This window comes from Chiroxiphia lanceolata, chromosome 3 (assembly GCF_009829145.1).
Source record: "Chiroxiphia lanceolata isolate bChiLan1 chromosome 3, bChiLan1.pri, whole genome shotgun sequence".
In the NCBI taxonomy this organism is placed as follows: Eukaryota; Metazoa; Chordata; class Aves; order Passeriformes; family Pipridae; genus Chiroxiphia; species Chiroxiphia lanceolata.
The window spans coordinates 35,477,019-35,501,510 of NC_045639.1; the positions used below are offsets into that span (position 1 = coordinate 35,477,019).

The 24,492-nt window shown below is 40.0% G+C and overlaps 1 protein-coding gene across 1 annotated transcript; it reads left to right on the forward strand.

The window, feature by feature from the left end:
* Positions 1-661: 661 nt before the first annotated feature.
* Positions 662-22,824, forward strand: LOC116783628 (protein ELYS-like). The gene is made up of 25 exons (XM_032681289.1): positions 662-795; positions 4,889-5,015; positions 6,221-6,474; positions 6,694-6,874; positions 7,642-7,849; positions 8,466-8,582; positions 9,227-9,311; positions 11,066-11,216; positions 12,919-13,051; positions 13,139-13,320; positions 13,785-13,846; positions 14,636-14,764; positions 16,041-16,131; positions 16,218-16,307; positions 16,470-16,610; positions 17,156-17,251; positions 17,760-17,853; positions 18,244-18,367; positions 18,473-18,529; positions 19,686-19,832; positions 20,582-20,769; positions 20,946-21,090; positions 21,187-21,318; positions 22,438-22,585; positions 22,670-22,824. Exons 2-25 carry the CDS (start codon positions 4,895-4,897, stop codon positions 22,822-22,824), a joined length of 3,231 nt encoding a protein of 1,076 aa, XP_032537180.1. The 5' UTR covers positions 662-795; positions 4,889-4,894.
* Positions 22,825-24,492: the final 1,668 nt, after the last annotated feature.

Consider the following 24,492-nt stretch of genomic DNA (forward strand, 5'->3'; position numbering starts at 1 on the left):
TGCCCCCACCCTGGGCTGCATCCCTGCCCTCTGCCTGAAACAATCTTCCCAGAGACTGGTTTTTCCTGGTTTTTCCTCCTACTCACTGGCTAGCCCACCCTGAAGTCTGCAAGCAGTTTACATGGACTCAATGTAAGACTTCAGAGGTCTTTTCCACCCTAGTTGACCCTGTGATTCTGTGATATGGCTAGGGGAAAATACAACCACCCTTCCCTTGCTGGCAGCTTGGATACATGTGCCCTTATCCCAGTGGTCTCCAGCCCAGCTCCTGGCACTGAGACCCTCATTGCCCCACTTGCTGACACTGCAGACACAGACGGGCCTCTGTCCCCCATGACCTGACTTTAGTTGCTGGCTCACACGATGACCTGTGATCCTGTCATCAAAATTCAGGAATAAAACTCTTTAAAACCCATGTAGTATTAAGAAGTAGACGTTACCTTATTATGCAGTTGGACATGCGGGGCGGATAACTCTGCCTGATGTGCATGCCTGGCTCAAGATGATACACGTATCTATTAACCAGGGATATACATATTCCTCAGAAAGTGTTACATATGGAATTGTTAGCCCTGGTTATGTAAGCTGAGCAACATGCTTCTGAATAAGCTGTGTTGGGCTGGTTTGACTTGTTACCAAGCTCCCAGCCTTCCACTCATCGTTATGTAAGTTCTGTTAACTGCTGCTTCTGCATAATTTTCAGCAATTCCCACCGGCTGCTGGCACTGGGGCCCTCCTGTGATCTGAACACCATAATGTAGCCTATGCTTTCATATTGCACGTACCCTTATGCAGGTAATACATTATACACTGTTTGTGAAAGCAGCGAGGCTGAGCGGGCACCGTGAGTGTGCATGGCAACAACATGGCGGCTGTTTAGCCAGGCGGAAGCACTTCAGCAGGAGACCGTGGTGTGTAAGAGCCAAGGAGTGTGCGATTTGCTGCTCTGGGAGTTAAGGGGTCTGATAACTTGATTAATAAGGCTTTCAATGCACACCTTCGCTGAAGGGGCCTACGCAGCTCCCCTCCCAGCTGCTCTTTGTGAACCATCCAAATGGAGGAGGCGGGAAGTGCTCTCTGTGTGCAGAGTGGTGATTGCAGGACAAGGGATGGGTTTGTAATGGGGAGGGCACAGCTTCACAGGAATCCAGTGCGGTTTGTGGGGGTCTCGGGGTCTTTGCACGAAGCAAGCAGAGTTACTGGCTTAAACGAAAGTGCTCCCTGTGTTTTAAGTGTTCCTTAATAAAGCGTGACTCCAAGTCTGGAGCTTCTGCCGATAGAAAGGTCGGGGTCAGTTTTTCAGGTTTAACAATTGTTTCCTGATCATGTCAGGGGAAATTAGGAGAGATTTAGGGACTTGGTTGTGTCGGGACTGCTGCACTCCATGTGGGGTGTAGGGCCAAGCGTGGCCGTTCAGGTGCCTTTGCAGGGCCCGTCGGTCTGGGTGACGGGGTCAGCCTTGGCTGGCAGCTGTCCCACACGTTTGGGCACAGCTCTGTATCCTGTGCTGCAGAGGACAGCTCCTCATTCACATGCTACCTCAGCTCTTTCCTGTATCGATATGCCTGGATTGGCTTTTTCAAGTCAGTGAAATTAGCATGATCAGGTTTCTATTAATTCTGTGTCTTCTGGCTAATAAGGTGTTGGATACAGTTTTAGAGAAATAGTGTTGACTTTGGTGGTGTGACATTGTTTTACTTGTGTGGGTGAGAGAACAGAATCCTCAAATTGGTAAGAGAGAGTCACCAAGCACCTGGGCCTGTTGCATGGAATGCAAACTTTTCTGCAGTTGAGCTTGTCAGATTGCTGGTTGTATTTGAGAACTACATGTTCCAAAGCTATCTGGACACAGTCCTGGGTAGCCTGCTCTAGATGACCCTGCTTGAGCAGCAGGGGCTGGACAAGACGACTGCCAGTCATTCCAGAAGGCCATTGAAGATTCTAGAATTCATGCTGGGAGGGGCAAGCAGTGAGATAGTGTACTGGTGTGCTCTGTATTGAGACACTTGGAACCTACGTGTCTCTGTCCAAGTAAGCCAAGGAATGTGAAGACAAGCATCATTTCAGAACTGACTTCAGGAACTTTTGGTAACTTAGCCATGTTAGACAGGCTGCAACTCTTGAATGAAACTAGAGTTGTGTTAGGCAAGAACCATAGGAGATAGCTTGGTAAATTTGCTCTAGTGATCAATTCTGATCTGTGTTGCTTTTGCTTATTTTCTCATTTAAAGGGAAATCAAATCTTTGGTCTGCATCAGATACAGGATCTTAGCCGTTGGGTGCTATTGGGATAGAGTGCTAAATTACTTTCTCCTTTTTTGCTTCTTGGAGAGCTTGTGAAGCACCTGTGCAAACTCTGTAAAAGCATCTCTCTGCTGCACTTGAGGGAAAAACACCTGACTGTAGAATTCTGATAGACAATTTTGGGGTGGGGTGGTGGTGGTCATTGTTCAGTGTTTTCATTAATGATATGGACCAAGGGGCAGACTGTGCTCTCAGCAAGCTGAGTGATGATACAAAACTGGGAAGAGTGGTGATAGACCAGTGGGTCGTGCTGGCACCCAGAGGGACTCTGTCAGGCTGGAGAAACGGGCTGACAGGAACCTCCTGCAATTGAACAAGGGGAAGTGCAAAGTCCTGCACCAGGGGAGGAACAACCCCAGGCTCCAATATGTGCTGGGGGCTGCCCAACTGGAAAGAGCTTGGCAGAAAAGGCCCCGGGAGTCCTGGTGGACACCCACTGGTGGTGAGCCAGCACTTTGCTGTCCCTGCAGTAAAGAAGGCTGATGGTCTGCTGGGCTGTGTGAGGAGGAGTATTGCCACGAGGTGAAGGGAGGTGAAATTCCTCTAGTCCGGCACTGGTGAGGCCACAGCTGGAATGCTGTGTCCAGGTGTGGGCTCCCCAGTGTAATAGAGAGATGAAGGTAGTGGAAGGAGTGTGGCAAAGGGCCACAGAGGTGGTTAGAGGGGATTGCAGCACCTCTTCTCTGAGGAGAGGCTGGAACTGTTCATCCTGGAGAAGAGAAGGCTCAGAGGGGATCTCATCAATGCATTTAAATGCCTGAAGGGGGAGTGTAAAGCAGATGGAAGCAGGAACATTCCAGTGGTGCCCAGTGAGAAACTCAGAGGCAATGGACACAGAGAGAAACCTTTCAGAGATGCTATTCACCAACCAGATGTACCTGCCTTAGTATTTGGTGTTATGGGTTACTTCTAAAATATATCCATTAAATCCTTCCAGTTAAAGTCAGAATGCTGGTGAAATTGTGGGACTCTTTACTCTGTGGAGCCCCTGGATGCAGTGCAGAAGTTGTCACTTGGAACTGATGGCAAGTATCAAACAGGAAACGCAGCCAAACTACTGCAACTAAGTTGTCCCATTTGGAACTTGCTCTGTGCTAGCAGTGAATGCTGGCAGAGTGGTCAGGCCTGGCTGCAGCAGCATCCTGCAATAGTGGCTTTGCCATCCTTTTTCTTAAAATGTTGACCTGTGCTTAGTGCAGGCCCCTGAGTTACCCTTCCTGTGCTTCACGTGCTTGTTGTCATGCCAGCAGCAGATACAGGAGCACAACTCAGGCACAGTGACCTATGTGTAGTATCTTGAGATGGTATGAAGAAAGTAGTGCTGTTTGAACAAGAGAATTGAATCTTTTCCAGAAGCTTTTACAATAAGCCAGACAACTTGTAAAACACAATTACTTTAGTGTATCTGGAATATCTCATATTTAACCACCTATTTAATGCTGTAAATCAGTTCCATTCTTCAGTTTTTCCATCAAAAAATCTGTCTTGACATTCTGAAACATGAACTCTTGTGGGGCACTTACAGAGGTGTGAAACTGTCTGATAGTGTGTTGTGGTTTGGTAATGGTATTCTCCAATTTAACTCTCTCACTGAAACCACACACCGCTACTATTCCCCCCTCTTCCCCGGTGTCCTGGAGAGGAGAACTGGAGGCACAAAAGGTAAAATCACAGGCTGAGATAAGAACAATTTGCTGGAAACAGCAATGAGATAAGAAAACAAGCAGTAACAGGAACTATATTAATAACAAAAGTGTACAAAAAAGAGTGATTTACATGGAAAATTTTCATTGTAGAGCCTGAGCCAACTGACTCCCGCCACACCACCCTGACTGGAAGAGAGCTCTTCTCCCTGGAAGAGATTCCCTTTCTCCCCACCTCCAGCAAGGAAATGAGGTGGTATAGAATAACCTTCTGGTCGTGGTGCATGCCCCCTCAAAGCCTAGAAATTTTTGTCGAATACTGCAAAGATATGATAAGGAAAGGCAATAGGAAGGAAGGGAAGGAATAAGGAATATGAGGATCTCAGTACAGAAAAACCCCAGTGTTTTGAAGTGCTACCTCCTGAGTGTATGGAAAAGTACCTGCAATTGATGACCTATGAAAGTCTGTTTTGCTTGAAAATACCAGCAGTACAAAATGTAAATAAGACATGAATGATGTGTGATATCTACTAGAAGACAATTGACAACAAATATTAAAGTGTTAAATCAAGGGAGAGGACAAATGGAAAATTATACCTCTTACGGAGAAGTTTTTTAATACATAATTTTTCTGGAATTACATCTTGCTAACTTGTGTGAGTAGACTTGAACTTTCTGTGTTGTTTTCTTCCCTGTTATTGATATTGTCCATACCTCTGTGTCACTTTTTGTTGGTGATCTCATAGGCATCAGAAAAATAAAGGATTCTCCCTTTACTCTGCTGTAAAAAAAAAACTGTGCTGAGTTTAATTTTTTTAAGCAAAAAAGCTACAGGTGATGTATATGAGATTTTTCACTGCATACTGATGAAACTTGGGTCATTCTCAAAAGTATTTATGGCTCACATGAGACTATTTTTGCCTTTTTTTCTTTATTTTCAGTGAAGAATGCGAGACCTAACAGCTCAGGTAACGAGCAGTCTGCTGCAGTTTCCAGAGGGGACTGTTGAGGCACTTAAGGAAGCTGAGACCACCCTAGACTCTGGGCTGTGTGGGAAGTTTTCTGGAGGTGAGCATTTTCCTTTAGATTTGGTCTTGGTTTAAAGTTCTTACTGCCTGAAGCACAGGGTCATAGCATCAGGCTGGTTCTGTTAAAATGCATCGGGTTCTCATAGAACAAACAGGATGTTTTAACAACTGGAAATGCTAATATTAAACCACTAATAGAGTTAAGCATTGAAATTGCAAAAGCCTGCACCAGTCTTGTGCTATTAAAGTGATATATGCCATGACCATCCTGAGCCAATGAGTCCTCCTCAGTTTTGAATGGAATAGAAGGCAGTTTTGAATGGAATAAAAGGCAGTTTTGAAAAAAGCAGTAGTGTCGTTTTGGGCCGCATTTCTTTGTACCAGCTCAAGCTCTATCTCCGTCATAACATCCCAGGCAGAAATAGTTCTTCTACAATGTTCCAGAGGCAGAACAGTCTGCTTTTTCTTCTCTAGTCTGAGTAAAAGGAGAGAGGGAGAGGACAGCTCTGTTAAGCGCTGCCCACATATTTCCAAAGTATTTAATAGGATGCAGATGAGGACCCAGTGAGAGTTGCTGAAAGCAGCTAAGCAGATTAGGTAGTTGACTTTCTAGGCAACCTGAAAGTCGAGCTGGATGTCTCTCTGGGTGTCTGAGCTTCTGTTAAGACCAGGTAGAATCTTACCTATGTGACTGTAAGTGTGGTACTGGAGTTAATCCTTCCTTTGAGCTTGAAGTTCTTCAGAGAAGCAACACGTGTTAAATTCTTTCTGTGATCAGCACTTGCAGAAGTTTAGATTTGTGCATGCAGTGTCCACTTGAAGATAATTTCCTGTTGATGTCCAAATCCCTTCCCAGAGTAGTCATGTGTGAAGTAAAATTAATAAATTGGAAATGAATTGATTTAGGTGGGTTATATTTGAAGTATGCTTTACAACTTGTGTTCCTGTATGCATTCGATGGTGTTTTGTAGCGAACCCAAGCCAAATAGGGCAGAAAGACTGGAGGTCACTCTATTGTCGTCTTTATCCCAGACAGTCAATGTTGTTGAGCACAGGAATGACAAGTACAAATGCAAAATACTGAGGTTGTTAATTGTAAGAGGTACTACCTGAGGATTGGAATGGGTGATTTTAACTAATTGTCCAGAAGTAGGTAAGTCGGTCTTGCTCTCTGTGACAGTGACTTTTCCGTTGTTTCCTCCTTCTGCCTGGGCTTTGTTTGGTCAGCTTTCTTCTCTCTTACAGGCAGAAGTGGCCTGGCGTGGCTGGCGTGTGGTCCTCAGCTGGAGGTCGTGAGCTCTGTGACAGGGGAGCGGCTCTCTGCGTATCGTTTCAGCGGAGTCAATGAGCAACCTCCCACTGTTCGCGTGGTGAAGGAGTTTTCATGGCAGAAGAGAACTGGACTCCTGGTTGGGTTGGAAGAAGCCGAGGGAAGTGTTCTGTGTCTGTACGACCTTGGAATCTCCCGAGTGGTTAAAGCAGTTGTTCTTCCAGGCAGAGTATGTACTTTTTTGGGGAAAGGAAGCTTTTTTGTACAGAGCTTTCTTTTTATAAATTTCCTTTTTCTTGATATCGTTGGAAGAAATGCTTTGATTTTAAGTCTTATGATTCTGTATTTACTTTCTTGTTTCTAATGTGCTAAGTGCTGTCTTCACTTCTGAGTAATTGCTGTTTACCTTGTCAAACAGCTTCAATATTAACTTGTAGTTTTCCTGTAGGTAACTGCAATAGAACCCATAAGCAATGATGGAGGAGCCAGTGTGAGCACTCGGCACCTACACCAGAGTCTGCGATGGCTTTTTGGAGTGGCAGCAGTGGCTACAGATGTTGGTCGTGTACTTCTGGTTGACCTTTGTTTGGATGATTTATCTTGCAGTCAGAATGAAGTAGAAGCATCAGGTAAGCCTGCAGTTTTTAAACTTGAATTTAGTAGTAAGAAAATTTGTGTCTTGTAAAAAACCAACTTGCGTCCCACTCTGAAGATACCAGAGTGCAGGCTCACTACTGACATTACTGACATTTCTACCTACAGATTGCAGATGGCAGTTTGACATCCTATGGTCCTGACCTGATCAAAAATGGCAGTGGCTTAAAACTTCTCCTGGTGCTGTAAATGCCTCTTCCTACCCAGATCCCTTTGTCACTGTGATACTTGCCAGTGGGATATAGGAATTTTACCATTTGAGTCAGTGCACCTGCCTGATAGGGAGTTGTATCAGAGGTGTTTCTTGGGAGTGTTCTGTTTTCACTAATGGACTTGGGGCAGACTTTAGGATTTGAAATAAATCTGACTTATGGACAAGTCTTGCACTGATTGAACGCTGTACATTGTGTATTCAGATTGCATATTTCAAGAGTGGCTTCAGGTGTTGATGTCCCTTCAGGTAGATTCATCTGAGGCCCATACTCCTGATTTATAGAGTCCAAGAAGAATTTGTCTACAAAAGTTACACTTGTACCCAGCTTTGAAATAGGAGTGAGAGTACCTGTCCAATGGCAGGCTTCTTCTGTTCTTTGAATAGATACAGAAACAGCAAAAAAGGTTTTGCAGAAATGGGTATTTTGCCTGGGATGGTAGAATTAGTTTATACATGTTGTCACATGAGTCTAAAATGCAGCTGAAATGACATAACATGCTCATTTCTTGCCTGCTTTTATGTATATAGATCTAGAAGTTGTCACTAGAATTCCTGCTGAAGTTCCACAAAGAAGAGAAACTGTGACCAGAGAAGGGAGGCATCTCTGTTTTCAATTACGAAGTCCTTCAGGAATAGCAGTGTCAACCCTGAGCTACATAAGCAGAAGCAATCAGCTCGTTGTGGGTTTTTCCGATGGCTACCTGTCACTGGGAAATATGAGAACTTTGAAGAGGGCGTAAGTATTGCTTTCCACTTGGCCATGGTTGGAGGTGCAGTGGTCTCAATTTTTTGCTTCAGAAAGTATGTTAACTTCAAGAGATCTTTTTCTGTGACTGAAATGTTGAGTATAACCTTGCAATGTTCAGAAATCCTCTTTTGAAATAAATATTAGGTCTTACATGGGTGGAGTGTAGCACCTTCTCTGCAGTGGACTAAGATTGCTTTCCTTATTGTGTTTGTGAGTTGAGGAATTGTGGAAAGCATGTTGCTTTCAGTCATGTCAGACAGTAGGGATATGATTTTTATAAGTCAGTTTGTTCTATCCAGTAGTATTCAGTGAAATCTGGTAACATGTGTAGTTTGATGAAACAGGTTTTAGAATGTATTTTTCAGAATGAGTTATTGCAATTACGGCATACACTGAAAGGCTTCATTATGTGAATAATGTGATTTTTGTGATAATATTCTTCAAAGTATCCAGGATTAAACAAGTGAGACATGAAAAATCAATAGGTAATCTGTGCTTGATAACACATCCTTTTCTACATTTCAGTCTTGATGGAAATAGGGGATTAACCCATTCCAAGGCAAGTATGCACATGAATCAATTTTTTCTTTTTTCAAACCCGTAGGCACTACACTAGGCTTGCAGGAGGAAGGATTCCTGTCTGTGCTCTTACTTTTCAAGAACCTGAGAGTGATCTTCGCAATTGTTGCTACTTGTGGGCTGTTCAGTCTACACAACAAAGGTGAATAAAAATTACCATTTTAGCATTTTTTTTTTAATACTTGTTCACATACAGCTGTCCCCAAGGGAGGGAGGTGACAGTATTGCTGGTTGCCTTGTGATGGCTTCAGCAGTCTTTGGAGTCTTTGTGAACCTGTTTGGCTTCCCTGGCAGCAAACAAACAGTGTTGAGCAGACCAATCAATGGTTTCCCACTGGGCTAAGGAATCAAGTCAGAGTGTGGAAGGGTGCAGTGCATGCAAGAGAGGGAATAGAACTTTGGTGGGAAGGGGAGAAGGATACCTCTCTCTCTCTCAGCCTCAACAAGCTATTTAATCAGGCCCAGCTATTCAAAGAGTGGCAGTCTTAAGTTTGGTTTCAAAGCAGTTCTGATGGAGAACACTTCACTGTTAAGAGCTATTTCCAAAAATTTTAGGTCCATACAACATATTAGAGCTTTCCAATGGTATGGAAGCTGTTAGTGTCAAAATTTTCTTCTTTATGTTTTAATGGCTAAATGTGACCAACTATCATGTTTTGGGAAGTGGTATTTTTCTTTTCAGCAAGAGCATGTTCTTGAGTAAGTTTCAGCCTAAACCTATTAAAATGATAATGAGGATTGTAAAGCAGCTTTGTAATCAAATTTCCTAATTTATACCCTTTTCAGTGAAGGGAATGCTCTGAGTTTACATCTGTTGCAGTTAGCATTTGGTGACAGAAAATGCCTGGCATCTGGACAAGTCATGTATGAGGTAAGACATGCCTGTGTGTGAGACATGAAAAGGTCGATTTTCTCTGAGTATCAGTTGAGATGGTCAGGCTAATATTTACAGGCTAATATTACAGTTCAGAGAGGAACTGAAGAAAAGAAAAAGTCTTTTAGTGAGTTTTCTTGGACATGGCTTTTGTCCGTACTTTTCAAAAACAAGTCATACAATTTTATGCTACAGAGCTGTGTGTTCCAACTAGATTCATCTGCAAACTACATTCAATTCCTGAAGAGGAAACAACTCTTACGATGAAATTATTTTTAATGTAAATGTCACATGAATGGCATGTAGGAAGAGAAGACAGGACTTCAAATAGCTTTGTGTAACCAAACTGAACTTCAAATAACACGTACCTACAAGTGTCTGTTAAGCGTTGATCCTGAAACTCAGTAGCTGTCAATATAACTGTTTTACTTTTTGGTTGGGTTGCCCCTGAAGTCTACTCTTAAAGCCAGCAAAATATGTAAATTCAATGAACAGTGGTCAAAGAGTCTCCGTAAACTTTTAGAACTGGTTTCAGAGATGCTGTGTTTAAAAGATAGGTGAGGTCTCAGTTGTCAAACGTCTATGAGAGGCACCTGTACAATATTTAATTCTGTTCAGAAGTGTGCTTGAAACTTTTCCGAGATCTTTTTGGTGGAAAAGTAATCTTAATTCAGAGCAAGTCTTTCCTCCTACTTTGATACTTTGTCTTACATTTTCTCATTAGGTATGGAATAAAACTGAGGTGATTCTTCAACTGTTGTACTCTATAGGGACTGCGCATTTTGAATTTTTTGAATGAATTTAAATTTTGTCCCTTTCTCCTTATGTATAGGAAAGTTCCTTCCTCATTTTTCAAAAAAAAGCACACAAAGCGATTAAATATTGTCATTGTGTTTGTAACCTGAGAAAGCTGCAGTGGGTGTAGTTAATGTTGGACTTTCAACCCTCGGAAGTACAGTATTCACATGTTGTATGGTAGACAATTTGAATGAATGGTGTATTTGGAAAGACAGTATTTCAGTTAATGTTTTCTTAGGAAATGGTGATATCAGAGGTTCGAGACAATCCTTTCTGTGTGTCCATTTCTGTGTATCTCAAAGAGGTTGTTTACTCTGTAGTAATTTGTGATCCTAAACACATTGTCCATGTGCACTCCATGTCCTCTTCATAAGGAACTGAGGGATATTTCACACATTAGTCTCCTACAAGATTAGAGGAGGAGCTGGTAAGAGTTTATGAAGTTTGAAAGAAGATTGTTAAATCTGTAAAAGGTTCTCAGTTACTAGAGAGAGATGCATGTTCACTCCAGTGATGTGTCTATCGATAATATCTCTTGACAGAACTTTAGCTGCTGTAATGTCAGGTTCTATAATCAAGACACAGATCAAAGACCATTGCGTCCATGTGTTACATTATTTCAGATATCTCTTTGTAGGTATATATTCAGGTTTGTAAAGACACTCGAAGTTGCAAAGAATTCTGCAGAACATGTTTAGATCTGACTAATATTAGGGAAATGCTAAATTTTGAAAATGTGTAAAATATTTTCTTTTTTTTTCTTTACAGCCAAACTTGCCCATTATGATTTGACACTTAATTTTCTTGCATGTCAGATGTAGTTTCTATTAATAGGAAATATACAGTACAATTTACATATTATATTAGATATTTACATTGTTTCGTATTTAGGTATAATGTATGTTTTTATCTCAAAATGACCTTTTCTCTCTTCTTCAATTTTTTTCCCCCAGGATTTTAAATACTGTGTTAAACTGTACAGTTTAGATCTCACTGGTGGAATCTTTCCCTTGAGAGGGCAGATCAGCAATACTAAATTCCTCAGCTTTCAGACCATAGAAAAATTTCGCAACCATGTTGACAAAGAGGACAGCGTTAATGAAGGTTTGTTCTGATGTCCATGATTCATTATTCTAAACTGCATGGTTTGGGAATCTAAGCAATGAATGCTGTTCTGTACCCGCTGTCTAGCCAAGCTTGTTGCGCTTATTTAAAAGAAATTGGATACTTAAGTTATGTGGGACTTTTTTAGTCCTCTGAATATCATTCTTTAAGGGAAAAATAGGTTTTATTTTACTCTTGCTGACATGCTAGAGGAATGTATAGTGGGGTCATCTGTATAATGCTGGTCAGTCAGTTTATTCAGCCAGCTGTCATCTTTGAGCAGTAAGATCATTCTCTCTACTGCTCAGGAATGTTACCTGAGGGTTTTTTTCCCCATTCAAGCCTATGGCTGCATCCAGTTGGCAGCCGATCACTAGTGGTGTTTCCCAGGGCTCAGTATTGAGGTCAGTCCTATGGAATATCTTTATCAATGATTTTGACGAGGGGGTTGAGTGCACCCTCAAGGTGTTTGGGACCACCTTGGACGGGAGTGTTGATCTGCTGGAGGGTAGGAAGGCTCTGCAGAGGGAGCTGGACAGGCTGGATTGATGAGCCAAGACCAATTTTATGAGGTTCAAGAACCCCTTGCAACACTACAGGCTTGGGGATGAGTGTCTGTAAATCTGCCTGGTAAAAAGGATCAAGCAGTCCTGGATGACAGCTTGCTGAATATTATCCACCCCACACCCCTAAAAAAACCCAAGCCCCCAACATAACAACAAGAAGAAAATCCTTTTCTGTCTCGTTTTTATCAAATCGAAAGGCATGGCAAAATACCTGTGAGTTTTCTGGTGGTTTCTATTTTGTTGAGAACCTGCTCAAATTATGTTCTGGGGACACATGAGCTTGTGTTGGATGTGTGTTGAGGCTAGCAGTGAAACTGTCTTCTGAATTGTGAAAGTAATTGTTATATTCAAAGGCAGTTTCAGCAGCTAACAAAATGGAAATGGCACTGAAGTTCTTAATGAGACATAGCAAAGTCTGTGAGGATCCCTAAATAGTAACTGTGAATTCAACAGAGAACAGAGAAACATTTTGCCAAACATACTGTCTGCTTTTGTTCCTTACTCTATTAGGGTAAATGATATTCACATAGTTTGTTTTGTGTCTAGAGAGGGCATTCTCCCCAGGGAAGACAGAGCATTCCACCTATTGAGAGAACCAAAATAGAACACTATGAATGTTTAATGTAAAAATCTTTATTCCAATTTCCTCTTTGTGTTTTTAATTATAATATTTATTTATTTATTTATTTAGTGTGATAATGCTGTTATTTCATTCTGATTATGATGGAGAGGAGTTACCCTTTAAACTTGTAATTGAGTCAAATCTGGAAATTATTCATGCTAGCTGAGTGATACAACTGTATAAGATAAATAAATGTATGCTTTTTAAAAGTAGCTATGTGTGTGCTCCTAGCCTATTTTCCCCCTAAACTATTAATCTAGCATGCAAAACTTAATTAAGTTATGTATTTGATTTGGTTTAGAACAAATACAATTTGAACAAGCAAAAGAGACAGTATGACTGAAACCTATCACTGAGATGTTTGATATTCTGTAAATTATTTTTCTCATTCTTAGTGAAGTATTGTGTTTCCTGAGTGAAATAACAGAATTAAGCTAAAATAGAAAGTGGTGTTTTAAAAACAACAAGTATTTTGTATTTTCTACAATAAGAAACAGTGTCTTGTTTTTGACAGTAATCTCTCCTGACACCAGTGTATCAATCTTCAGTTGGCAAGTGAATACATATGGTCAGGGAAAACCGTCTACTTATTTGGGTGTATTTGACATCAATCGCTGGTATCATGCTCAAATGCCAGACTCACTGAGGTAGGTTTTCATTAGACTGCTTTCAGTATCCCCAAAAGTAAGTCCTTTGAAAGTTGATGTTTAGCTGATGCACTTGTTTTCTTTAAGGCCAGAAGGATTCCTTCATGCTTGCCCCTATTTTGCGTTGTGGTCACTGGATGCTGTAATAAGCATGACTTCTCCAAACCTCATTTTGGATATTCTGGTACATGAGCGGAGTTTAAGTCGGGGAGTTCCTCCTTCTTACCCACCACCTGAGCAGTTTTTTAATCCGAGCACCTATAACTTTGGTAGGTATTTCACTGCTTTGAATAGTGACAAGCTTCAGTTGAGGTCAAATGCCACTTAGTGGTTATCTTTCTTGTTCTCATTTGTCATGCCAAAAGCAAAACAAACAAAAACCCCAAACCCTCACAAACCTGGTTACCTTGTGCTAACAAGGTCTTCAGTATTGTGAAACATATCTGACAGTCTGCTGAGTTTTGGGTTTTGGTGCTTTTGTAATGTAACCTGTGAAGGGCTGATGGTCATAAGATAAAATGACTTTGGATTGAGGTACAAAGCACAGCACCTCGGTAGCTCTACAGATAAAGTTTCTACAGACAGAAATAATTTTTTTAAGGAAGTTTTTAAGTGATCTGATGAAGAAAAGAGGCACTCAGGGTATGTCCTTCCAGATCTCACTATTTAAAGAACAGAAACAGGTCATAGAGTGGGAGTATTGAAGGCTGTTGAACACTCATTGTTTCTGCAGATGTTACGTGCTTGCTGAACTCAGGAGTCGTTCACATGACTTGCACCAGCTTCCAGAAGGAGGTGACTTTTTTACTGTATCTATATTGAGAATGAAATGAACCTTTTGTAAGTTTGTACTGCCTTGAGGGTTGGAGATCATTTCATGTTCATCCTGTCTGTCCACAACTGCACAACTGCAGTTATGTCCTGTCAGTTTTATGCAAATAGTACTGATTCAGGGAAGCACAAGTAGGGATTGAATGCCTAGAAAGGAATTTAACATTGCTGTTGGAGCAAGAACAAAAGTGTTGTGGAAATTGGGGAAAGCAGTTACTTCATTGCCCATCAGTCAAACTATCTGCACAGTCTGGAGTTAGGTTTTGATCCCTGATTAACTTGAGAAAGGAAGACAGAATGGAAAAAAGGAAAAATTATTTAACAGTTGAAGAAGAAATTAATATTTTTTTTCTCCCCACATTGACCAAATTATAACTTCTGAACCACTGCACAACTTGTGACAAATCCTTTCAAATTAAGTTCCAACTCGCTAAATATTTCAACATGAATCAGCTTCTGCACAAACAAGCATAGAAGGGATCTTCCAAAGTGTGATTTAAAGTTGTGTGTTAGGTTTATTTTCTGCAGAATATAATTTGTGTCAGTGGTCAGGGAAAAAGCAGGGCCTGTGTAGTGACAGAGAAGCTAGAAAATCCTTCCTTCAGCTTTGCAATGGCTGATATTTTCATATCTTCCTCTACAGGATATTTTTTATAAACCGGAACTGTTAGTTTGGCTGCTGTTTTTAAGACAAAACCTTAATGATTGACTATTAATACTGTCTTAATCAGTGGTTTTTGACTGATGTTTCAGACCTTGAAGTCTTTGAAGAAATCTGGCCCGTTAACAAGTGAAGCCATTCATGACAGCTACAGCAGATGTCTCATAGGTGGCTTGCTAACTCCAAGACTGGTTGATGTCCAGCCATCCGGTTTGAGTCAGGTGAGTGTACGTTGGGGAATCCAGGGGAAAATACATCCATCTTTTTTGACGGGATGGACGAGGCTACAAGACATGATAATCTGATTTTTATGTGTTTTGCAAGTTGCATTGAAGGGCATTGTTGACTTTAGTTAGCAAAAGTAAAAGTATTGTTAGATCCAAACCACTGAGTTTGACTGGGAACAACCCTCTTTAGAAGCTGACCCAGCCCATAGAACACTTATTTTGCGAGCCCGATGAGGGCTCTTATGTTCCCATTAGATGTTCTGGTATTAATTCTGGATGGAAATAACTTGGGAAAGCAAAAAACTTTGTGATGACCTTTGCTGAATTGTGACTATATTGTTGGAGACTTGTTATGCGTTCAAGTGGGGATTGCTTTTAAATGCTAGAAAGATAAATTTCAGAATAAGGGTCAAGAAGCTTGGTTTGGAGGTTTCTTTGCCACTGTAAGTAGTATTTAGTTTCAAACCCATTTTCAGAAAAAAATGTTTTCTAATGTGTAGAAATCTCCTTGAATGTAATAATCTGTCTAGAAAGCAAACATGTTCTTGAATTTAAGAAAACCAAAACAACAAACATAGAGGAAAATAAAAAGAAAAATGTGAAATATTATGCAGGATCATTTCACCTGAAAGAAGTGTCCGAACACCATCTGAAATAAGCTGTTACCTGATTCCTCAGATGTGTGCACACCTGTGCATTGTCCTGTTCAAGGATTGCCATGATGTTATACTGCAGTATTTGAACAGCCCCTTAGAATTGAAATGTTTCACTTCTCTTCTGGCACTTTAACAAATTATGATTTTATGTTTTGGGTGTCAAAGCTGCTTCATGTTGTGATAATCCTGGAATCTGGTTGACCTGAGCTTCACTGTTTCCATGCAGACACAGTTGTATTAGTTCTGTCCCCTTCACGTGTTCCTGATGGCAAACGTGTGCGCAAAGTGCAGGAGGGATATTAGCACAAGATGTTCCTGAAAATAGTTCATTGGAACTCAATAAATGGAGACTAAAACACAGAGGCATGCAAATGCAGATTAGAATTAGCCTGCAGTAAGTTGAAATGTCAGAGGAAAATTTTGCTGTGTTCTTCAGAGCAGCAGGCAGTCCAGCCAGGGCTAGAATTAAGAAGAATGTGGAATTAGTTGCATGTGCACTAGTTGACTTTGTGATGTCTGAATGAGTATCCAGTTGAAATAAACACTTCTGTGGATGGTTGAAAAGGTATCAGAAGTATGTGAGGTTCTCATTTAATTTGGTCTGTTCTGTTTAGGAGGAGCAGTTGGAAGCAGTATTGTCAGCTGCTGTCCAGACAGGTTCTTTAGAACTTCTGACTGGATGCATTAAACACTGGACTTGTGAAGGTAATGCTCCTTACATTATTTTTGTATTCTGTATGTTTTAGTTTGACATTGTGTATTTATTTCTTTTTTGCTTTCTCTTTTTAAAGAGCAGCCAAGTTCTGCTGTTAATTTACGGTTTGTTCTTGAGTGGACGTGGAACAAAGTAATCTGTACAAAAGATGAACTGGACCAAATATGTGAGTACTCCTGTTGTCATTTTTGAAATCTAAAATAATTCTTCCTAAAGGATCTTATTCAGTGATCTGCCAGTATATGATACTGTGCATGGTTCTTTAGGTGTCCTTTGGAACTCTGCAATTGCTCTGTAGACTAATGATTTAATATTTATTCTTGACAAGGTGTTCCGCTGTTTGACGGCTCCTGCAACTTCATTGACCCACAGACATTACAGTCCCTTCAGCACTGCCAGTTGCTCTTGAGCAGCCTTAGTACAGTCTTAAACTGTTTTCTAACAGAAGCACGAGAGCTTACTGAGAAAGGTTGGTGATAGCGCTGCTAAATCTTCGGTCTGTTTGATGAAGATCTGGAAGGATGCTTGGGTTGTAACTGTGGAGACATGAGCTTTTGTTGTTTTGGATGGTTGGGAGGGAGTCAGATTGAGGTGGGAGGAGGGGCTTGAATCTGAGAAGTTGGGACTATGATTTAAGGTGCTTCCCCACCAGGGGAGTGACTGGTTGTGGAGTTGATGTGAGTGGGTAGAGGAGGCTACATTGCTGCAGCAATAAGCTTTGTAAGCAACTGGGTGTGGTAATGCTGAAAAATATTCTTAAGTCTTAGCTAGCAATTTATAGCTGTGTGCAAATGGCTAGAAAATATAAAGGAAGCTGAAGTGAGTAACTTGTAAGTAGTGTGAATTTCTTTAGCTTCTGTTATTAGAAATTGTTGTTGGCATCTTGAGGGGAAAAGACAATCATCCCTTTGCTATAGTAAAAATCTCTGCTGCGTGAAAAACAGATGTCTTCTTTGTTACTGTATCTAATAGTTCAAGTTTTATCATCTCATTCCTTTTTTTCTGGTTTTACAGACTTGACAAATAAGCAGCTGGTAACTAGCCTCATTTCTTTGTATGCACAAGTGGTCATCTGGTTCTGTCGATCCAGTCTCTCTCCTGAGGATCTAGGTAAGCCTAAACTGTAATACTGGAACACTTGTTTTTACAGCAGAAGCATTACCTGTATTTTCTGAACCTTTTATTTGTTGCTCGAGATGAAAATACACTTTGAAATGCTCTTAATTTAAATAGACTATAAATTCTATTATCAGCCTTAATTGTCTTATGAATGTTAACGTCACATTCAAAAAACCATTCCCTTTGATTCAAAAAACTATTGCTTGTTTAATAGTGAACTATTGCTTGTTTAATAGTGAACTTGAGCTTACACTACATACTCTGAATACCACATTAGCTGTACACTTGAAATGGATCTTCAGACAAAGAGGTAGTAGTCAAATCTTCTGTCTTAGTTCTCTCCTTGCAAAGGCAAAAACAGGATTGGCTTCTTTGAGAGTTGAAGGCTTATTAATGCTTGTCTGATCTTCTGTCTTTTAATGAGAAGTTTTAGTTGAGAAAAACTTACCACTTAAAGAAATGGTCTTACTTTAACTTGCTTTCACTTTATTGCCTGTAGATGACCACGTGTGTTTGTCTAGACCTTTCTACAATTATCATTTGATTCAGAGCTACTATACTGGTCACCGACAGAAACTTGAGCGTTTATCAAGGTAAGACTTGCAGGAAAGCTCTAGAAAAGCTTCCTCTCTTAGACTGTAGGACAGTGGGTTTTGTTTCCACTTAAAACCCTTTGCCTATGCTTCCTTGGTTTTACACATAATACAACAGCAAAGAAAACCTATAAACGGTCATTGCAACTTTTCTCTTGGATTTCTACTTTAGACTCCTTTACTAATTCTTGTAACCTAAAGACCATCTTTCCTTCAACACAGAAATATCTGCCATGTGCATTTCAAGCCATAGTCATGCCTGTGTGGGTGTGTTCCTTTCTTTGACTCATAGGAAGGAGGTTTTTTGTTTTGACTGGTGGAAGTCTGTTACACTGAGAGGCTGGACTTAGTGGTTTATTCTGTCCAAATCCTTGCTCCTTTTTGTTGCAGAGGAAAATGGGATTCTGACTGCTTGATGATTGATGGAATGGTTTCCCAGTTAGGAGACCAAGTTGAGAAGTTGTGGCAGAGAGATGAAGGAGGAACTGGGAAATACCCACCTGCTAGTTTACATGTGAGTGTTCTGTTCACTGAAAGCACCACCACCAGCAGCAGTTCCCCAAAGCCAATGATTTTGAAAGACAGGAGCAATAGAAACCCTTTTAATCTTTCATTTCAGGCACTGCTGGATCTCTATTTGCTGGAAAGTATTGAAGAAAGCGACAAACATGCAATTGTATCCTTTCTAGTTTTTGTCATTGCACTTTCAGAATAAGCACAGAACTGTTCTTATGTGTTTGTCATTTATATGTTTAACAACGTTTTTAAATTTATGCTTCAAACACAATGTGAGTGAACATATTTAGTATAGAATTGAGTCCTAGACAGAAGCATTGCTTTATTTCTTTCTTGTTTGGATCTTTTCTGATTTCTTGGTGGTTTTTTTAAAATGTTTTATTGCAAAATCTTTTCTGATATGAGAAAACAGGTTCCCTAAAAAAAGCTCAAGTTAAAAACCTCCCTTAGTTTTTCTCAAAATTTACCAGTTTTTAAATTTTAAGTACCCATATCTGTAGCAAATGATTGTATGTTAGAACGGTGCACTAAAATGTGCTGCTTCAGAGCCAAAGGATTTCTAACAGTGGTTTTCCAGTACGTGATTTTGCCAAAATCATCCATTTTCCAGCTCAGCTAACTGTGCTTGCTTTTGTTGTGTTGAAAGTTGCAGGCACACAGAATAATAAAGAGGGAGAAGAGAACTGTCATTGGGCAGAAACCTAATTTTTAAGCTGCTGGAACATGCAGACCTGCTTTTGTTGTTTGTCAGGTAAACCAAAAGGGGAGCCTAGAGAGCAAGGAGTTTAAATACTGTTGTACTCCCACACTGTCTTTAATTAGAATATGTCCCTAACAACTGATGTCAGAAGGGGAAAATTACACTTCAAATGTAGGATCCACATGCCATTTTAAATCTAGTTTCAATTATTCAGTGCTAAGTTTTATTTTAAGGGCACTATAATTTACATAGTTATTTTTCCTCGTTTCCAGAGTATACAAAATAATTAATAATTAATTACTGGACGTTCAGCTGCTAGCTCCACTGACTAAAGCAGGAACCTGAGTTTATAACAGCAGGATTTAAATGCCCAAATTTGGCTTTTTTGATTGCCTTACAGAAATCCAGAAGTGTTTCTTTCTGGCTGTTTACTCAGAATGCAATTTGTGATTAGGACCTGACTACCTTCAGGTTATAATAGCTTAAAATAGCAAGACTAATATGTTAGTATGTTCTGCTTCCTACCATTTTTATATTCTCATTGTTTTGATAAATGTAGTGTGATAAATTTTTGGTCTTACCAATTTATTTCCCTTAGTTAAGTACTCACTCTCAGACAATTTACTTGCTGTTGGATATCATGCATACCTCTCCGAATAAAACAGAAAGTGTAATTGACTCTTTTCTAACTGCCTTTGCTATCCCTTGGGGTCTCGTTAAGCTTATTCAAGGGTTTTGGCTTCTAGATCACAGTGATTATGAAGTAAGTATGTAACAGTTTACTTAGATACACATTGCAGTGCAGAGCTGTAATTAATAAAATTATTTTTGAAAAATTGGTGCGTAGATATTAGGAGATACAGAAACATTAGAAGCATTTTTGTTACACTGCTCTGACATGTGGAGCAGTACGTTATGATTTGAAATTTTACTTTAACTGCTTTGACAGGAAATTACTTAAAACAAAGGAATAGTCAACTTTAATAATGCTTGATATTCGAATTTTCAAAGCTATCTATTGTTGGAGGTTTTCAGCAGAGCAGTTAAGCATTTTCTCTAAGATGTTTTGGGTACTTTAAATGTGAAACCTATGAGGGTATCAGCAAGATTTGAGGTGGAAGACTGCAGAAGTGACTTTTCAAACTAATTCCTGTTCTTCCTGATGCTGGAGGTTGTTCTTTGCCTGTCACCACATCAATAGAATCAATTTGTTTGTAGAGTAACTTCTTATTTAGTAATATATTTGTAAAAAGGAATGTTTGTGCACAAAGATTTGTTAACTTAGAAAAGTCTGAATTCCTCCTTTTAAAACATTTGCTTTGTTCTGTATGGCTAACTGAATTTTTTCTCTGCAAATACTGGAATTTTTATTGACACGTCCTGGATCAAATATTTCATTAGACGTCTAAGTGTGTTGAACCCACCTGCAGCCTTGCTTAAGGAAGTGTGGACTGTATGTGTGGCACGTGTGCATGTATATAGCCTGATAAACGTGATCTCTGACTTGTGCAGAATTCACTGGCCCTGCTCTTCCACCCAGCTACAATCAAAACTGTGCCGTGGCAACACAGGAGAATTATTCAGTCCCTCATGTGCCAGGGAGAGCACAGGCGAGCCCTCAGGTACATGCAGATGATGAAGCCATCCATGTCAAGCAGCAGCGAAGTGCGGCTTTTCCTCACGGTGTTGTTGTCCAATAGGTAAGGAAATCTATCCCACCGTTTTGGCATTCAGATCCTGGGAAAGGGTGAGAACAGATAATACAAATTGTGATCCTCTACATTTCCTTTAATCTTTGAATGAATACAATGACTTTGGGGCATCTTTTTGGTTATACTGTTCCCATTCCTTTCCATCTCCCCCAAATTAACTACAGGTGCATGGTGGAGGCTTGGGGTCTGTTGCAGCAACATACCACTAAATTAAATGTAGAAGAGCTGTTAAAGCACATGTATGAAATCTGTCAGGAGATGGGGCTAATGGAAGATTTACTGAAGCTGCCGTTCACAGACACTGAAAAAGTGAGTTTGGAGAAGACAAAAAAAGTCTGAATGGTCTGTTTGTCAAGAGAAGAGGCAGAATCCTAATAGGTTTTTGTAATGTGTTATTTCTCACAGGAGTGTCTGGAGAAGTTTTTACAGACCAATGCTGGTGTTCAGAATCATGAATTCCTTCTAGTCCACCATCTGCAGCGTGCCAACTATATCCCTGCACTACAGCTGAATCAGTCAATGAAGGTTAACCTTATGGTAAGGGTAGAAGTCCTGTTGAGTGTGCAAGTCTCTGTAGTTGTGGTTCTCCAGTTTTGATAGTCCTCAGTAAAAGGTCTGCTTTGTTTATTGTATCGTTTTTTGAAAGACTAGGAATAATTTTACTATGGCAAAGCTGCTGTGTGAAATTATAAATCAAACGTTACAGACCATGGTTGACTCCACTTAAAATGGTTTGTTTGCATCTGAGGAATAAATATGTATCTTTTCTTACCAGTCCATCTGTTCCTTCAGTTTCTCAGATCCTTTTGCTATGTATGGCTTAGATTATGGAAGACGTTTGTGTCACTCATTTCTGTGGAATGAAATGTATGTTGTATATCCTGTCTCGTACACAATTTTATTTTTCAAGCTGAGAGTAGTCTAGATACTCCACAGGTAAAATATACACAGTGGGTTTTGGTTAGTGGTTTGGTTTTGTTTTTTTTTATTTTCTCTAACTAAAGTGCAAGCTCTGTGATTCCACAGCTTTCATGTTATTTTTATGATGTAAATTCTTACTCATGTTTCTGAAAATATTAAGATGAAATTTTGTGTTATGTGAACTTCCGTTGGGGATCTTTAATACATTTGCTGTTTTCTGGAACCATAGTTTTCCTGAAAAATCAAACTTATAAGGTGGTCTTGGAATATTTAGGTCCTGCATGTGAAAACTGTGTTCCAACCAGAAGGTTTTTGTAAGCAGCTTTTTCTAACTTGTTTTAATTTTCCCATAATTTTGTCCAACATAATTTGCAGTTGACCTGTGTCTTCAGTTGTCTTGGACATTAGTATTTCAGAAAAACCAGGGGAAACCTGCTGTTCTGTAAGCCACTTGAAAATTGCAGGTGATACGAAGTATATAAGAATAAAGCTCTATAGAGTGCCAGAGTAGTTTTAACTGGGAGTTGCAGGTTCTGCCGTTATTTCAATCTTCCTTGCACTTTTCAACTATTGGTTGAAACTGGTGTGCGGCTGGATAGAACTTGCTGCAGTTCTCTGCAGTGGACATATTTTACTGTATCTGTAGAGCAAATTTAGGCCCTAATTAGGAAGAGCAGAGATAGTTCCATGCAATAAACTTCTTGTAAATAACTTCTTGCTTTACTCATTTATCAGAATGATCGTGATCCTCGCTTGAGAGAGAGAGCAGTTGCCAGAAATTCTCTACTAGACCAATATAGTAAAATCCTTCCTACAGTTCAAAGGAAGCTGGCTGTAGAGAGAACCAAACCTTACCGTGTGCCTTCATCGGTCTTAAGAGAAGGTAACTTTTAGAGGGGGGAATTATGGACAACCAGCCATCACCTTGAGTACACAAGGCTGGTATTTTTTCCCTCTTGCTTTACAGTCCCAAGGCCAAAGGCATTATCAGCAGTAACACGACAGGCTAATGCAGGAAATGTGCACACACGAGCAGCTTTCATTGGTAAAGTATTGTCCAAATTTAGAGAAGTGTGGTTGGGAAATGAGCAGAAAACAAGTATCTCACAATATTACAGGTAAGCAGCCTTTTCACAAAGTTTAGTCTTGAGCTACATTTTTGGGGGAAGAGAGAATGAAAGAGAAATTTGAATTATGTTAGGGTTTTGGTGTGAAGGTACATGTGAATAAAGCTTTGTTTCACTTCTTTTGCACATACAATATATAACATTTATGAATCAATCAGAACTAATATTTAGAGAAACTGTTTTGGTATGACAATCTTACTTATGCAAATACATGTATTTACACTATGGTAAATGTGCTTACAGAGTTTAAGATAGCTGAGACTAAAACCTTGACTACCATCAAGCTGTTGGTGTATAGACTTTGACATCCCAAAAGTGTCTGTCACTTGTTTGTGACCCTGATCCATCACCCCAGCAGTGAGGCTTCACCTGCATTTGTTGATCATTGAATGTTTTTGTTCTGTATCATCTCAGATGAACATAGCATTTTTTTCATTTATATATTTACATTCATAGTTTAAGTTGTGTGTCCTAACAGACTGCTGGATTTGGTGGTTCGTCCTGTTCCTTCCTGTTCTGCGGCACAGGATGAAAGCTGGCAGACACCGTGCAGATCTTCTACTTCTTTTGTGGTATCCAGCCCACTGAAATCAAAGACACATTGCTCTATTTCACAAAAGAATTCTCCAGGAGCATCAAAGCTGAATTTACTGGAGACTCCTCTTGTGGCTAAGGTTTGTATTTTAAAAAGCTGCTATCAACCAAACCAAACCAAAACCATACTGGAAACAGTAAGTTGGGAACAGTCTTGAAGAAGGAAGTTTAGTTCTCAGTTAACATCAGTTTGTCCCATAGCTTTGAGAAATACACCTATTTTTATTGCATAGGACAAGGTAAATTAAACTTGGACTTTTCAATCTACAGTTAGCTATTTAAAAGATGCGATTTGTAGCTTAACCGTCTTAGTTAAGTGCTCAGTAGCTCTGTGTAGTTTGACATGCATTTCTAGAAGTCTCATCTGCATGCTTCAGATTTTTAATACAGTTACGTGAATATCAATACTAAGCAATATCAGCCAAGTGTCTGTCAAATTCAGTGATCACTTTTTGCAGTAATTTTAGTTATCAGTTGTTTGTGTTAAGCTGCATTTCTATTCACTGCCATCAAATTGATACCATGCAAGGCAATAAAACCTGACTTAATCTTTTTGCATTTGCCTACCTGAACAAAATCGTTGTGACCTTTCTCTTGTTACAAAATATCACCCATATCCTTGAACTAGCTTCTTCCTCCTCCTTTTAAACCCTTTCAATACTGTAAAACATTTCTGAGCCAACTTGCTAAGGCCTGAACACTTCTACATGAAGATGTGTAGGTAATTTTATAGCAGTCACTTCCTTTCATGTTGTGCACAGCTGATTAATTAGTGAAGAAATAAGCTGTGGCTATTGCTTTGCTGAGTTGCCCTGCTGGACACAGCAACTGGAAATGCTGCCCTGTGGAATAACATGTTGTGTGCCTTTTGGAAGAGCAGTGTAGAAATTGCAAAAATTACTGGGATAGGAGATAGCACTGCAGACAAGAAGATGCCATATTCTTGTTTCTTCAGGAAATTAATTTGAAAAATACCCTTTTTGTTGTCACGACCAAAACTTTAAACTCCGGGGACATAATTGTGTTTTACCCTGCCAGACACAGAGTGGGTCACTCTGTGTGGGTGTGG